General features: G+C 40.3%; 1 protein-coding gene across 1 annotated transcript in view; it reads left to right on the top strand.

Moving 5' to 3' along the window:
- Positions 1-14948, top strand: part of PCNX2 (pecanex 2) — a 146450-nt gene that overhangs the window by 86265 nt on the left and 45237 nt on the right. Inside the window, exons 21-22 of the mRNA XM_030447709.1 lie at positions 4256-4364; positions 9778-9907. Coding sequence (XP_030303569.1) covers positions 4256-4364; positions 9778-9907 — 239 coding nt within the window. The remainder of the gene's footprint in view (positions 1-4255; positions 4365-9777; positions 9908-14948) is intronic.

Here is a 14948-nt window from a genome sequence, read left to right as displayed (position 1 = left end):
AAGTCATTGAATATACTGATAATTTCAACTCTTTATCAAAGACTTAAAAACTCCTTACTGTACAAAACTGTCACATATCTAGGAATATCAGAACTTTCTCCTAAATAATGTATCATTTTTCTGCTTAGTGAACTGTAGAAAACCCAGAAGATCTAAGAAGACATAACAAAAATATTATTCTAGAAATCATCCTAAACTGGGATGCAGAATTCTTAATGAAAAAAATAATATTTTATACATATTTAAGGCAACTGTTATAGAGAGCCAAAAAGCAGCACGATTAATTTTTTTGGTATTTTTTGCTTTTGATGAGAAGGTTCCCCCTTTTTACCTAGTGCTGTTAAAAAAATACACCTCACACTTTCAGGAGCAAGTTCCTACCCTCATTCAACAAAAACTTTACTGAGGATAAAGTGGATATTTTACAGAACTGGAGAAGGGCTGTGATGTCCCATCAGGTCCCATGGAAGTGTTGATCAAAAGTAAGGCTTTGGCTTTCCTGACCCTTTCTAATCTGGTGTTTTTCCTGAGGATTTAAAGACTATCTTGAAGTTTTCCCCCCTCCAGCTCGAGTCTTGCAGTTACTGAAAGCTGAAACACATTTAGTTGTGGTTAAAATAAATGAGTTACTGGTTTTGAGGATTCCTCCAGTTCCTGAAGGCAATTTTGAACAATTCCTTTCTGGAGAAAAGCAATAGCGCACTGTGAGTCCTTGGGGTTCCTGAATCAGGTACAGGAGGAAAGCGTGGTGTAAATTGTATAAAAATTTGTAAATTGTGTAAAAATGGAGAAATTATTTGTTTCAGAGGGTTCTAACAATATAATAAGAAAATGTCATTTCAAGCCCCCCCGTCTTAAACATCTCTATTATAGTTGCTAGGTGGCATCACCTTTAGCAAGTATAATTAGATATGTAAAATATTAATGGGATTTTACCCTTCTGCTGTGTTGCAGAAGGTGTCCTGGAAGCAGTTATTTAAGGGGTATCAAAGGCATTTGACACCTCTTAATGAAAAGCAGTAGCTTGAAAATCACACATTTTCAGGCCTTTAGGTGCAATCCTAGAATCATAGAATTGGCTGGGCTGGAAGGGACCTCAGAGATCATCAAGTCCAACCCTTGATCCACTCCCGCTGCAGTTCCCAGCCCATGGCACTCAGTGCCACATCCAGGCTCTTTTGAAATATCTCCAGACACGGAGAATCCACTACTTCCCTGGGCAGCCCATTCCAATGTCTGATCACCCTCTCCAGAAAGAAATTCTTTCTAATCTCCAACCTAAACCTCCCCTGGCACAACTTGAGACCTTTTGTGCCCTCTTGTCTTGCTGAGAGTTGCCTGGGAAAAGAGCCCAACCCCCCCCTGGCTCCAACCTCCTTTCAGGGAGTTGGAGAGAGTGATGAGGTCTCCCCTGAGCCTCCTCTTCTCCAGCCTCAACACCCCCAGCTCCCTCAGCCCTTCCTCACAGGACTTGTGCTGGATCCCTTCACAGCCTCCTTGCTCTTCTCTGGACCTGCTCCAGCACCTCAATCTCCTTCCTGAGGGGCTGAGGGGCCCAGAACTGGACACAGGACTCAAGCTGTGGCCTCACCAGATCTGAGCACAGGGGCAGAATCTTGAAAACCAGTAGTACTGACTATGAAAACCAAAAATCTAGAGAGAATATTTTTGTGTAGCTCTCAAAATAAATAAAGAGGTTCACTACAGTGTTCTAGTTACTATTTTACTATTCTATTTTACTGTTTTTACTATTTCCTATTTATTTTATGTTCTTGCAAATGGAAATGAACCCCATTGCCTGTCTTGTAGAAACATCAGCTGAGAAGCAAGTGTTGAAAGAAATAAAAGCAATTTCAAGCAGTGGTGACTATAGAAGCAGCAGGATTTGTTAGAAGCAACTGGGAACTTGGGCTCCATTGCCTGTTTTGCAAGAACATCTAAATATTAAAGAATTAGTAAAACAGTGTAGTGGAACAGGAAGCCAAAAGGGTCTCCTCCTAGATTTGGTCTCCTAGCAAATGCAAAACCTGAGTTTTATTTGAGGTTTGGAAACCTTTTGATGAACCCTTAGCTTTGAGCATAGTTGGGATGATTTATGGCTTTGTGATTTCAATCTGTAAGAGGTGAAACTTTGCTGGGTCCTGCTGGAGTTTTGCACTTTTGAGGTTTTAGATGTGAATCATTAGCTTTTCCAGCCCTCCTCTTAAATCTTATAGCACATACAATTTTTCTCCCAGCTGTTAATTCAGGCATTTCAAATAAATAAAAATTAAGCAATACTGGGCAACATCCCAACCAGCTAAACAGGGTTTAAATCAGTTTTACTTGCAGTTCAGTTTTACTTAGCTACTTTAACTAATGTTGTAGTTTTCAAATCACATGTAGCATTTTTGAGAGAAAACAAAGTCGAGAAGATTGAATTTGTCATGCTTAAACTGAAGTTGGGGTTAAAATAAATGAGCATAAGCATGCTGTGCTTTGAAGAGATCAGAACATCTTGTCTTTATCAGGGCTTTGCTGGCTTTAAATAATGTGCCTGTGAAAAGATAACATAATCTGCATTTTGCATATTGCTCCTCGTTTGAGTCATGCCAAGGCACAGCAAATAAATATGCACTGTGGGGTCCTGCTTGCATCTCAGCCTGAAGATTTCCCAGTTGGGGCTGGAGTTATCATGGTACTGGTTGTAACTGGAGTTTGTGGCTGCTCTTGTGATAGTTTGGTGGCACGAAGACCAAAACACATTAATGCTCCTATGTCATTCTTACCTCTCCCCCAATTAATTTGCAATGATTTATTCATTCATGAATATTTATTCATGGAGAGGCTCAGTGAAGCATCTCTCTAGTGCAATGCTGATGTGGGTACATATGACCATGGGTTACTTTGGGGGTGGTAGCTCACAGGAGAGATGAAACAGGGCAGCCAGGGAAGGTGCATCCTCTCTGACTGTCAGCAAACTGGTAAATGCAGTGTCCCTGGGATCATGCTGTGTCCCTGAGAGAAGCTGTCATGGGGAATCTTGTGTCCATGCTAACAAACATCTGTCCCAGCCTGGATGCATGTTGAAGGTGTGGAACTGCCACCTGAAAATGGACCGTGGCGTTCAAAAGGATGCCTGGGGATTGCTTGGAAGATTCTGGGATTGCTCACTCGACCAGACCAAAATCTTCCCAGGGACCTTTCCAGCAATTTAACAAGATAGAGGATACCAGTGCCTGGGAACATTCCCTGGTAGCATTTACTATACAAGTAAATCAGCTTCAGTGTCTCTGAGGGTGTTGGCAATATCTTGTTTTTCATTGACTCAAGCAAAAATTTACTGTAGGAAATTCAACATGTATTTGCTCTATGCACGTTAAATATTGCAGAATATGAAATACTGCATATATTTCTGCTTCACTGCCAATGTGTGTGTGTGTGTGTTGAGCACTGATGTCTATTGACTGTGAAATCTTTCCTGATAGTTTGTCAGGAACCTGCTTTCCAATATGGATCTGGTGGCCCATTGCAGACCAGACAGAAGTTCTGTTTTGCCCTGATTCCAAGAGAGCTGGCAGAACAAAAAAAAAAAAAAAAAAAAAGCAGTATGGGGAATAAGTGCACATCATTCTTGAATGGGTAGTTGCAGCACCAAGCATATTTTACAGGAAGCAAAAGTAAATTCAGGGTGTTTCTCAGTTTGTACCCCAACAGTAAAAATTCCTGTTAATGCAAAGTCAAACCAAAGATGGTTTGAAGTTGAATATGCAGCTACAACTGATGGTTAATGCCAAATGTGTGCTTACATTGTGATGGTTTCACACTGAATCAACAAATGAAAATGTGTTCCTGAGAAATAAGTCTGATTTCCATGTGCAGAGCTGTGTGTGTCTTACATTGAGCTTCCTTTATTCCCTGTATCCAATTCTCCTGAAGTCTCTTCTCTTGTGACTGTGAACTGGCACTGTGATATATGCAGCAAATATCAGAACCTGTTTTCCCACTTTCTATTTAAAGCAGTCAGACTTTTGAAGAAAGGTAACCTGGGAACAATCTTAGTATGGTGGTTATAAATGTACCTCCTTGCAAGTTTGAATTTCAAATGAAGAATATACCTGTGTGCCTTACTAAAATAAAACCTTAATTCCTATTAATAATACAATATAACTTATATTCATTCCGGGCCACTATACTAAAAAGTGTGTCACTTTCAGATACTAGCATTGAAACTGTCTGAGTGCCTAAAAAGTCACCATGTTTTTCTTTTTTACAGCTGTGGGACCTGCTGCAGAAGCTGCAGTTCATCATGACATACATTGCTCCCTGGCAGATTGCCTGGGGATCATCCTTCCATGTTTTTGCTCAGCTCTTTGCAATACCTCATATCCTTTATAAATGTGTTTTTGTTTACTCTTGAATTCCTCTTTGTGGATGCAATTTCTTCACAGTGTTTGAACAAGGTGCAAAATTCCCAGGTAACTTATTTTAAAATCAGAGAATACTTGGGGCATCTCCTGAGAAATGGTGTTTTCTCTGGTTTTTTGGCTGTGTTGGCATCTGAAAGTGGAAAATTGAGCTCAGACTCAACCTGGTCTATATGGTCTGCAGATCACTGCAGGAATGTGATCATTTCCACATTCCTCACCACTGGCTTTGGTTGCATCCAGAAAAAGCAGTGATTGACATATTGGCTCCTACTGGGGTGGACTTTGAATGTAGGAGCTCCTTTGGGATGATGCTGGGCATTTTGCTGAGCTCTAGATTATTAGTAACATTCTTAGGTGTTTCTAGTTAGTATTTGAGTTAAAGACCCATTTCTGTTGCAACTGTCCTATGCTTGGTTTTCCATTTCAGAAGCAGGTGGGTTTTAATACTTTAATGTAACTTATTCATTGTGGAGCTGAGAAGCAAATTCTCCTTATTAATATTTGCACTCAGTTTTAGGAGCAACAATATATGTTCATCAACAATAACACAGGGCTTTGGAAACAGTGCTTGTTCCAGGGCTGTGGACATTTTTTTTTGTGGGTATGGTTAACATATGGTAAAACAGTTCAATAACCCCTGATTATCCATAGGGTTAAAAAATACATATTGGATTGTTGGAAGAAAAAATTTGTCAGCTTAAAGTCAAATTCAGTTGGAAATTGGATTTGGAAAGAAAAAGGAAAAAAGTTTAAAAATTTAAAACATTTTAACTGATCAAATTTAACTTTGTTGAGATGTAAAGCATTTTCAGAGACTAACTTTTCACTCCTTCCTTCCATCCCAACTGAAGCTGTGAGAAAAGAGTTTCTGTACTTCAGACCTACTAAAGAGTTTTGTTTGTACTGTTTATTAGATATATACACACTTTGTCCCTTCCATCTCATGGTGTTTTTTCCCCCTCAAGTGATTTCTTTCCTCTGCTCTTTGCTGTGATGTATTGAATCATATGCAGCATGGATTAGTTGTGTTTATGTTTCTAGATAGGAAGAATAAATGGGAGTCTTGGACAGAGGCAACTGCAGACAGAATAACTCCTGGAGGGGAAGCTTTAGATGATGTATTTACAAAAGGAAAGCATTATAAAAACAGTGACCTGTCTGAGCACTTTGAGTGATTTGTAGAAAATTATGGCAGAATTCCACAACAAAAAAATTTCATCTCTGCTGTAAGTATGGATTGCAGTACAAATTTGTGTAAGATTATTTAGCAAAACATTTAAAAACTAAGGCTATATTTCAACACATTTCCCTTTAGTTACAAACATTTTGTGCAATGATAGCTTTACTTTGATAAAAGTGCCAATTAAGCTGTGCAAAGGGGGAAGTGGCTCAGTAAGCAGGGCTTAGGTTGCTTACACAGGTATTGCTAAAGTCACCTAGATTACCTTTCCACTATTTATATTAATAATATGCATTGTGAATGCAAATCTGTCTTACAGGGCAATTAAGATCCTGGTTAAATGCCCCAGTTACTATTTCCACCAAAAAAAAATTCTGCCTTTTTGCCTTTTTATTTGTTACCATAATCCTCCAAATATGCATACTGAAGTTTGCAAGAGGCACTAAAACTGCCTTTTTTTTTTTTTTTCAGATTTAATTATTCCTGGCTCAGATTTAATTTAATTCCAATTTAATTATTTGTGCCACAGAGCTCAGTGTTATGGGTAGTTTAATGAATTTGATCCTGGTGCCCAGGGCACAAAGGGCAACACGAGTGGAGCTTTGCCTGGTGGAGGTTGTGGAGCCTCCATCATTAGAGATCTTCAGAAATTTAGACAACCATCTATTAGGAGTCATGTAGGGTTAGTTAATCCTGCCTTGTGGCTTCTGGGTGGGGTAGGGGATCCCTCAAATTCCCTCCTAATCCTGAAAGAGCAGGAATGGGCTTCAGGCATGAGGAGAAATCTGCAGCTTCACTTTCCAGTGTTTCCCATGGGGAACATGAGGTTTTGTGTCCATAATTCCCAGCACACTGAGAAAGTCTGTGTAGTTTGGAATCAAAAGGGGATTTTGCCTAATAAATCAAAGTGGGTAAGAAAGGTTTTGTGGTTCAGATTATCCTCTTTATGAGGATTTCTGCTTTGGCTGTTTGAGGGTTACAGCTCTTAACATTAGAAAAGGAAAGTCCAGTGGCACTCAGGTCTCTCATCCTCTCAAGGATGGTGTTCCTGGAAGGTATGAAATGTTTCTGGCCCATAATAGCTGCAATTAAAAATGTGGGTTCTGTGGGTTAGGATTTGCACTGGCCTTAGCTCATGGTTTCATGTTAAAAGAAGGGATGGAACATTTTGAAAATGCCACTATTTCAGTAGCTTTTTTTTGGAAGCTGACTTCAATTTAAACAGATTTTTTAAATTAGAATAGATAATCCTCAAAATGTTTTATTTCAGTTTGAATGGTTTTAGCTACTTCTCAAAATGTTATTTTTTAAAAGCAAAATCCATTATTTCCAAAGAAACAAGTTCTACTCAGTATTGTGTAACCTAACAAAAATAGTACACAGGCAGACTGACTTGGGACATCAAGTAAGAAATCATACCTCAAGTTTTTGTCACTTCTTTTATAGAGTAGAATCATAGAAGTGTTTTGGTTGGAAAAGAGCTTTAAGATTATCAAGTCCAACCATTAACCCAGCACTGCCAAGGTCACCACTAAACCATATTTTCTACTTAGATGTAATTAAAATTTGTATGTATATCATTGGTATAAAAGTAAATTACCCAATATAATAATCAAATTATAAAAGCCCTGATGACAGATAATTGCTCCCTGTGCAGATTACTGTATGGAAGGGAGGTTGTTACTGTTCCTTGCTCTCATGACACACTGACATACATGAAAGGCTTCATAAAAATTTCTCTTCAAAAGACAAATGGGAGATGTTTTCCAGCATACATACAGCAGAGCATTGTGTCTTTCAGCAAAAATGAAACTATTGCTACTGATTACATCTTACACACAGTTCACAGTGAAATCTTAAATGTCTTAAGCTGTGATGGTGGCAATTTATAGATCAGTCATGACATTGGAACTATCCTTAAATTGATTTGCTGTCATTATCTGCCCTCCTTGTTCTCTTTTTGTCTCTGCAGCTCCCATGCCTCCTTCCCTTACCCAATACTTAAAATATTTGTTCATCTTTCACAGCCAGCACTGATGATGTCTACAGTGTAATGGGACAGTTGAACTTTTTTGATGCACTTGCTTCTTTCTTTTGCTTTTTGCACTGAAGACACAGAGGGCAACTCATTTTGGAAGCTCACTAATGCACAAAGACACCATTCCAGCCAGCTCCCTTTTAGGAAGTTTGAGGCATTTGAGAGAGATCTTTTGGCAGATATTTGTAGATCATAGAATCATAGCATCATAGAATTGGCTGGGTTGGAAGGGACCTCAGAGATCATCAAGTCCAACCCTTGATCCACTCCCACTGCAGTTCCCAGCCCATGGCACTCAGTGCCACATCCAGTCTCTTTGGAAATATCTCCAGACACGGAGAATCCACTACTTCCCTGGGCAGCCCATTCCAATGGCTGATCACCCTCTCCAGAAAGAAGTTCTTTCTAATCTCCAACCTAAACCTCCCCTGGCACAACTTGAGACCTTTTGTGCCCTCTTGTCTTGCTGAGAGTTGCCTGGGAAAAGAGCCCAACCCCCCCCTGGCTCCAACCTCCTTTCAGGGAGTTGTAGAGAGTGATGAGGTCTCCCCTGAGCCTCCTCTTCTCTAGCCTCAACAACCCCAGCTCCCTCAGCCTCTCCTCATAGGAGAGTCCCTTCACTGTGCTCGAGTCCCTTCACTGTGCTCGAGTCCCTTCACTGTGCTCGAGTCCCTTCACCAGCCTGGTTGCCCTCCTTTGGACCTGCTCCAGGACCTCAGATCTTTTATATTGCTTTGGAAGCATGGCTAGCCAGCCTTTTTATGGAAATATTGTACCACAAATGATGCTGCATGTGTTAAAATGTTTTTAATCACTTTCAGACTCTGGGACACGTAAAGGATGTTATTGTAAGAGGGTGAGGTAAAAGCCTGTGGTCATTGGGTGATTCAGCCTTAATTTTAGTTTGAGATTCACTTGATCACTTTAATAGTGGCTGCTTAGTTCATGGCTTCTTTATTTGGCACCTTCCTCTCAAGAGAGGTGTAAGGAAGGAAAACTGGTCTGTTAGGCCAACTTGGATATTTTTTCCCTGAGATTTCACGGATGTGGTGTGAATTCATGAAGATTTAAAGCCTCACATTTAATTTGCTTGGTTTTTTAATCATGCTCCTTTCAAGGTGTATCTCTTCCAATATCCTTATTAATCTCCTAACTTGCTTTCCAGCAGTCTGGAATATGAATTAACATTTGAAGGAAGCTATTGATTCAGACATTCATTCTGATGTTTATATGTGATACATACTATTCCCCTGCCCTTACCTTCTCATTTTTTGTATATTTTAAAAAGTCCAAAATGTGCATATATGTATATATTTATTTATTTCAGTCACTATAGTATATTAAATTGTCAGAACTATAGTGAAAGCATGATTTTAAGCCAGCAGTTTAGACTCGAGAGGCACATCTGTTTTTTCCACGTACTCTATCATTCTAATAATAAGCAGAAACTCACAGAATTAAATACTAAACATGTTGTGAGCAAGGCTCCAGCACAGAAAAAGAAGAACTTGAAAAGAAAAAAGTGATATTTTGTGGGGGAGAGTTGTTGTGGAAAGGCACTTTGTGTTATACAGCATTCAGGAGGTAGCTGGGAAAGGACACTTAATGCTCTGCCTCCATCTGTTCTTGGGCAGAGATTAGGCAGGGTCACCTTGCTAATAACATGGTCCCTTCATACATGTCACCTCTGTGTGGTATTGAAGAGCCAGTGATTACATGCTGGTAATTGGCAATTTGGCACTCCCCTTCCCTTCCCTTCCCTTCCCTTCCCTTCCCTTCCCTTCCCTTCCCTTCCCTTCCCTTCCCTTCCCTTCCCTTCCCTTCCCTTCCCTTCCCTTCCCTTCCCTTCCCTTCCCTTCCCTTCCCTTCCCTTCCCTTCCCTTCCCTTCCCTTCCCTTCCCTTCCCTTCCCTTCCCTTCCCTTCCCTTCCTTCCCTTCCCTTCCCTTCCCTTCCCTTCCCTTCCCTTCCCTTCCCTTCCCTTCCCTTCCCTTCCCTTCCCTTCCCTTCCCTTCCCTTCCCTTCCCTTCCCTTCCCTTCCCTAAAATAAATAACAAAAAAAGAGTGAAAATAATCGGTTCACAGAACTGCCTCAACAGTGGTTTAAAAGCATGATGAAATCATTTGTGTTCCCTTAACTTGCAATTTTCAGACTCTGCTATGCTTTTTTTTCAAACTCTGGCCTCTTCAGTCTTTTCTACACCCCTGAGTCCATTTCTTGGCAGTGTCATCTTTATCGCATCATATGCAAGACCAGTCAAGTTCTGGGAGAAAAACTACAAGTAAGACAAGAAAAGTTTTCTCTACTTACTATTTCTAAAGGTTTTGCTCTCATTAATTTAATATCTGGAGGTTTTTCTTTCCAAATGTAATCCTTAAACAAGAGGTTAAGCTTTGAATCTTGAGTCTGGGGTTTTACAGTTTCATGGTTATTGGGCTATGTCTGAAAATGTATTTAAGCAATTATTGGTGTGTTACAGATGAGGTGTCAGGTTGCTTTTGTTGTACAGTAATGAAACTGTGGGGAAAAAAACAGAACTCCCAGTTGCCAGCCTTTTTTTTTTTGTTTGCTAGCTGGTCTTAGGAACTAAATTTGTGAAGCCTTTGGCACCAAAAGTCAGCCTGAATGAATGTATTTTATACTATCCTGATTAAATGTTATCTTTTGGGATGTGGCAGGTAACTCTGACAGGGAAGTAATGATGAGTGTGCATTCATTGCCTCTCATCTGGGAGTTTGGTTTAAGAATTGGTTATTTTGTCAGCTTTTGCCTGCCATTTATTCAGTTTGACAAGGATGGAAATACAGATTATTGAAAGCCTGGGAAAAGTGGCTGCTCCTTCTATCCAGTAGGGTTTGAAAGCTTTTGGTAAATGGGATCTCATGGGCTTCCAATAGGAGAGATGGAGGCAGATGGAGGTCCTTTTTGCAAGAGGTAACTGAGCAATCTGCAAGTTTAGGGGCTGGATTCAGTGACTGAAGGGGGTCCTTTAAGTACTGTGCTGTGGGCAGTGCATGAGCTCTTCACCACCTACTACTGAGTTACTAGTGAGTAGCTTATTGCAGCTGCAGAACACCTCTGAGGCACAGGGTGAAAATTGGGCAAATCAAAACTTGGCAGAACCGATGGGAAGTGCTGGACATTTACCACACTTCTTGTATCAGTGTTACAAGACAATCCAAAACTAGAAATTACAGTTATTGATTTTGCCATCTTTTAGGGGAAACACTGATTAGTTTGAAGAGTGTTACACTTGTTTGATTTTCACTTATCTTCCCCCTCTACTCTAAGGGAAAACTTCTTTCCTGTGAGGGTGACAGAACACTGGCACAGGTTGTCCTGGGGGGATGTGGAATCTTCTCCTCTGGAGACATCCAAAGCCCTCCTGGATCCCATCCTGTGTAATGTGCTCTGGGCAATCCTGCTTTAGCAGGGGGTGAACTGAATGACTTCCAAAGGTCCCTTCCAACCCCTCCCATTCTGTGATTTAGGGATTGTGTCAGTGAGTGAATATGTTCTCATCTATAAAGAAATAACTCATACAAAGCCAAGTCATGTAAAAAGGCTTTGTGTTTGCTTCTGAATCTAATGAGATTCATGGGAATCCTTTCAGGGGAGCAGTTCTGTGTTCTGGGGCCAGATCTTCACATAAATCCCTCTCACGTCTTTTTCTTGGGTCAACAGGTTCATTATTTCATAGAAGTGAAGTTGAGGAGAGTCAAGGAAGCTGTCACTAATCCCACAGACAGCTTTACATTTTGGGATGGAAACTCTGACCAATATGAAGTAGGAAGTGTAGGTTTTAACATCTGGTACCTTTTACTTCAACCAGAACAATTTGAAGGCATGCAGCTTCTTCTTCTAGGTTGGTGTAGAATCTACAGATTATTCTAGATGGAATCAGAATTTTAATTTCCTTTTGATTTGTCTTTTGTAAAAGGGTTGGACTCGATGATCTCTGAGGTCCCTTCCAACCCAGCCAATTCTATGATTCTATGATTCTATGTCTAAGGCTTTTGGGATGACATGAACAGAAGATATCAAAGTAAATTTCAAAAGATGGTGCTTGGTACTTAAATAAGAGGGAGGTTTTGGTTGTGGTACTGATGGTCTGTGCCTTCCACTGAGAGAAATGAGAGAATTGGTGCTAATAATTTTTGAAAGCAAAGCTAATTATTTTTCCCACAAACTAAAATCCCAAGGGCAAAAAAACCCCTTGTAGACCTCTATATATTTTACCACTATTTGTCCTTTCAAAATAAGCCATAACTGCAGTTTTGTCTTCAACATGAAGAAGGTAGACTCTGAAAAAACTGTGCTTTGTTAGAAATTCCAGTGTATCTTTTATGATCTCCTCACTTAAGCATAAAAATCACAACCTTGCCCCTCAAAAAGCTTTCCAAAGCAGAAAACAGCCTCGTAGAAGACTCAAGTGGTCGTCAAAGTGAAATACAAGTTTACCTGAATCTGTGGCATTCCACAATATGCACGTGCAATGGCTCCTCCTAAATTTAAATTCATTTTGTCTCTAGCACTTCTGATTCTCCTTTGCCTCCCTTCCATTTCAGTATTTCATTTGTCACTGACCAGAGTGACTGGACTGAAAAAAAACTCCTGGATCATGAAAGGGACACAGTGAAAAGACAGAAGAAGGCAAGGGAGTAATTTTGTATGAAGAACAGGGAAATTTTCTACAAGATACCTAAAATAATTGAACTACATGAGATGGGTCTTGGCTTGCTGCTTTAAATCTTGACCCTTCAACATCTGAAAATGCAAAGGGATGACATAAATCCTTTCTTTCAGAGCTGAGGAGTTAAATAGGATCAGGAACTGGAGCTGGAGTGGAAAACTGCTCTGGCTCCTGCACTGACCTGGGGCTGCAGCTCCCTACAGCCAGATGTGCACTGGGTTTTCATCCCCTGTAAAACAAAACAGAACCAACAGATGGGAAAGCTGGTTATGGGTTTTCTTTTTGGGGTGCATTGGCAGTCAGTTTTGCCAAGCTCAGCTCGTGGAAAGTCACAGGTTCACTACCATGCAGGCTGAGATTTAAGAAGCAGAAGCTCTGGCAGATTGGGTTTTTTTGCTATTTCCCTACTCACTGCCTGTTGACAGGAACTTTTGCCCAGAGGAAAACTGCTTTCAGTGTGCTTTTTATAGCTCTTTTACTTTGCTTGCTTTGCATATTCATTTTCAAACACTTCCTTGTTCTATTGATGACTGAATTATCACATTTATATTAGCTCCAGAAAAACTCATTTACACTTACATAAAGTTAGAAGTAGTCAGCTCCATGGTTATATTTTTTCTTATATAATTTAGCCTCTTAATTAGACTAACTGAAAACAGTTTTGACAAGCAGTCTAGATATCAAGTATCATGGGTTTATTTTTCTTCTAAGTCTCAGATTGCTTTCCTAGAGTGTCATTTATGTTCATTGGTATGTGCAGACTTCACTGCTATCAAGCAAACAATTTTTTCTTTGTTTCACTTAAGGAAAAGTTATTGTTGCATCTCATTTGGGCCAACAGTGGGAAATATGATGAGGGAAACCAACCAGTTCATTTTTTCTGTGAAGTGAATCCAAAGTTGAAACTTTGGACATCAGCAAGTAGAGTTTTTCATGTTCATTAATGCTGTTAGGTCAGTACCCCAAATAGTGAGCAACTGCTTCATCTGTTCCTTAAAGTGTTGCTGTGGTTGTCTTTACTTGGTGTTTTCTGAGCCGACACATACATGTCTTTTATCTCCAGTGTTTCTTTTAGTCTTATTTTTTCTGGTGGCTAAAGAGGAGTTTGATTCCTCAGGTTTCTAACCAGCCATCTGCCACTCTGTATGATGTGATCTGAAGCTGAGAGTATTAGAGACTGAGGATGATGGCTTGTTTGTTTTTTCAAGGAGATGGAGGAGCCCAAGTGGGTAAAAAAAAAAAAAAAAAATTCATTTTGACAGTAAGCAAACTGTGAAATTCCTAGCAAGCTCTTCTTCAGAATTCAGGAATCACACTGTGCCTGTTTGTGTGCAGAGCATGGGTGTTCTGCCCTGCAATCTGCAGATGCTCTTTGTTTGTAGTATGCATTTTGGTATTTACTGTGTGCAGAGTCCACCAATCCATCCCTGAGGTCAGAGATCTTCTGGGGAGGGAGGGAAAGGTGACTTTAAGAAGAAGAAAAAATAAGGCACTAAGTAAGGCGATTAGGAAAGAACAGCTTTTCATGTAACCATTTTTTACAGCTTTTGCTCCCATTGTTGAAGAGAGAGGTGTGTAGTCTCAGAGAGCTGCTCTGCTGCACAAGCTGCCTGCTTCATGGGAGTCCAAGAGAAATTTTCTCCTATTTTTTAAGGGAAAAAAATTCACAGCATTGACTTCATCCTGCCATTACCCTGAGCCCTGCCTCCCAGTTTAAGGAGTCCCATTTTAGTCTTTTATTTTCACAGCTGTTGGAATGATTAGACTGTAGATGTCAGAGAGAGAAAAGGAAATAGCAGTAAATCTTCTTTAACATATAAGCACTTTAAAGCATAAAATGTTTGTTCAAATGCTGTCGTTCCATTCCTCTGCCTTACTTTTTTTTTTTTTTTTTTCCCTTAAATACTTTGTCATGCTGCAGCTTGACTCTGTCCTCCCTCCTCCCTTCCCCTTATCTTGCTGGGTATCTTGGGGATGGCAATGGACAGAACAGAGGAGGAAGTTTATTTTCATTCCCCAGTGGCTTTAACCACTGGACCATGTAGAGCAGCCTGTTCTCAGCTGTGACTTGTCCCCACAAACAGCAAACTGCCACCAAGAATATGGAGATTTCACAGCTTAAAACCTCCTCATCTCTTCCCCCACTCTTTGTTTCTGTTCTTTTTGTGCTCATCAGGTTCAGTGCCTGTTTTGGGGTAAGGCAGAGCTGGCATTTGCTTTGTAGGGTGTTGAGTGATTTATTGTGAGGTGTAATGAATCAGATGTCCCTGAAGAGACTGTGATGAAATTGCCAGTTACCCCAGACTGGCATTGCAGAACACCTTCCTCTTTTGGATAATATGAGTATGCTTTTCTTTTCTCTGTCTTTTTAGAAAGTCCATCACTGTGGTGGTGTTCCAATCCTTGTGGTCTGGAAAATAACCATGTGTAAGGTTAATACAGCTGGGAAAGGAGGGTGAGGAAAGGTGCCCTGCCTCAGACCTAGTGCAGCTGGCAAATTCTTTTTTCCTACTGACTCACTTCACCTGCTCATTGAAGACAACCTGCAGGTGGAATGGGAAGAGCTTTCCCAGGGTAAACATCATTAGGTTTGACCCCACATCATGCACATGTGTGGGAAAAGGAGTTG

Source organism: Calypte anna, chromosome 3, assembly GCF_003957555.1.
Source record: "Calypte anna isolate BGI_N300 chromosome 3, bCalAnn1_v1.p, whole genome shotgun sequence".
Classification (NCBI taxonomy): Eukaryota; Metazoa; Chordata; class Aves; order Apodiformes; family Trochilidae; genus Calypte; species Calypte anna.
The sequence above is the reverse complement of the archived record's forward strand: the minus strand, read 5'-3'. Positions and strand labels throughout refer to the sequence as shown.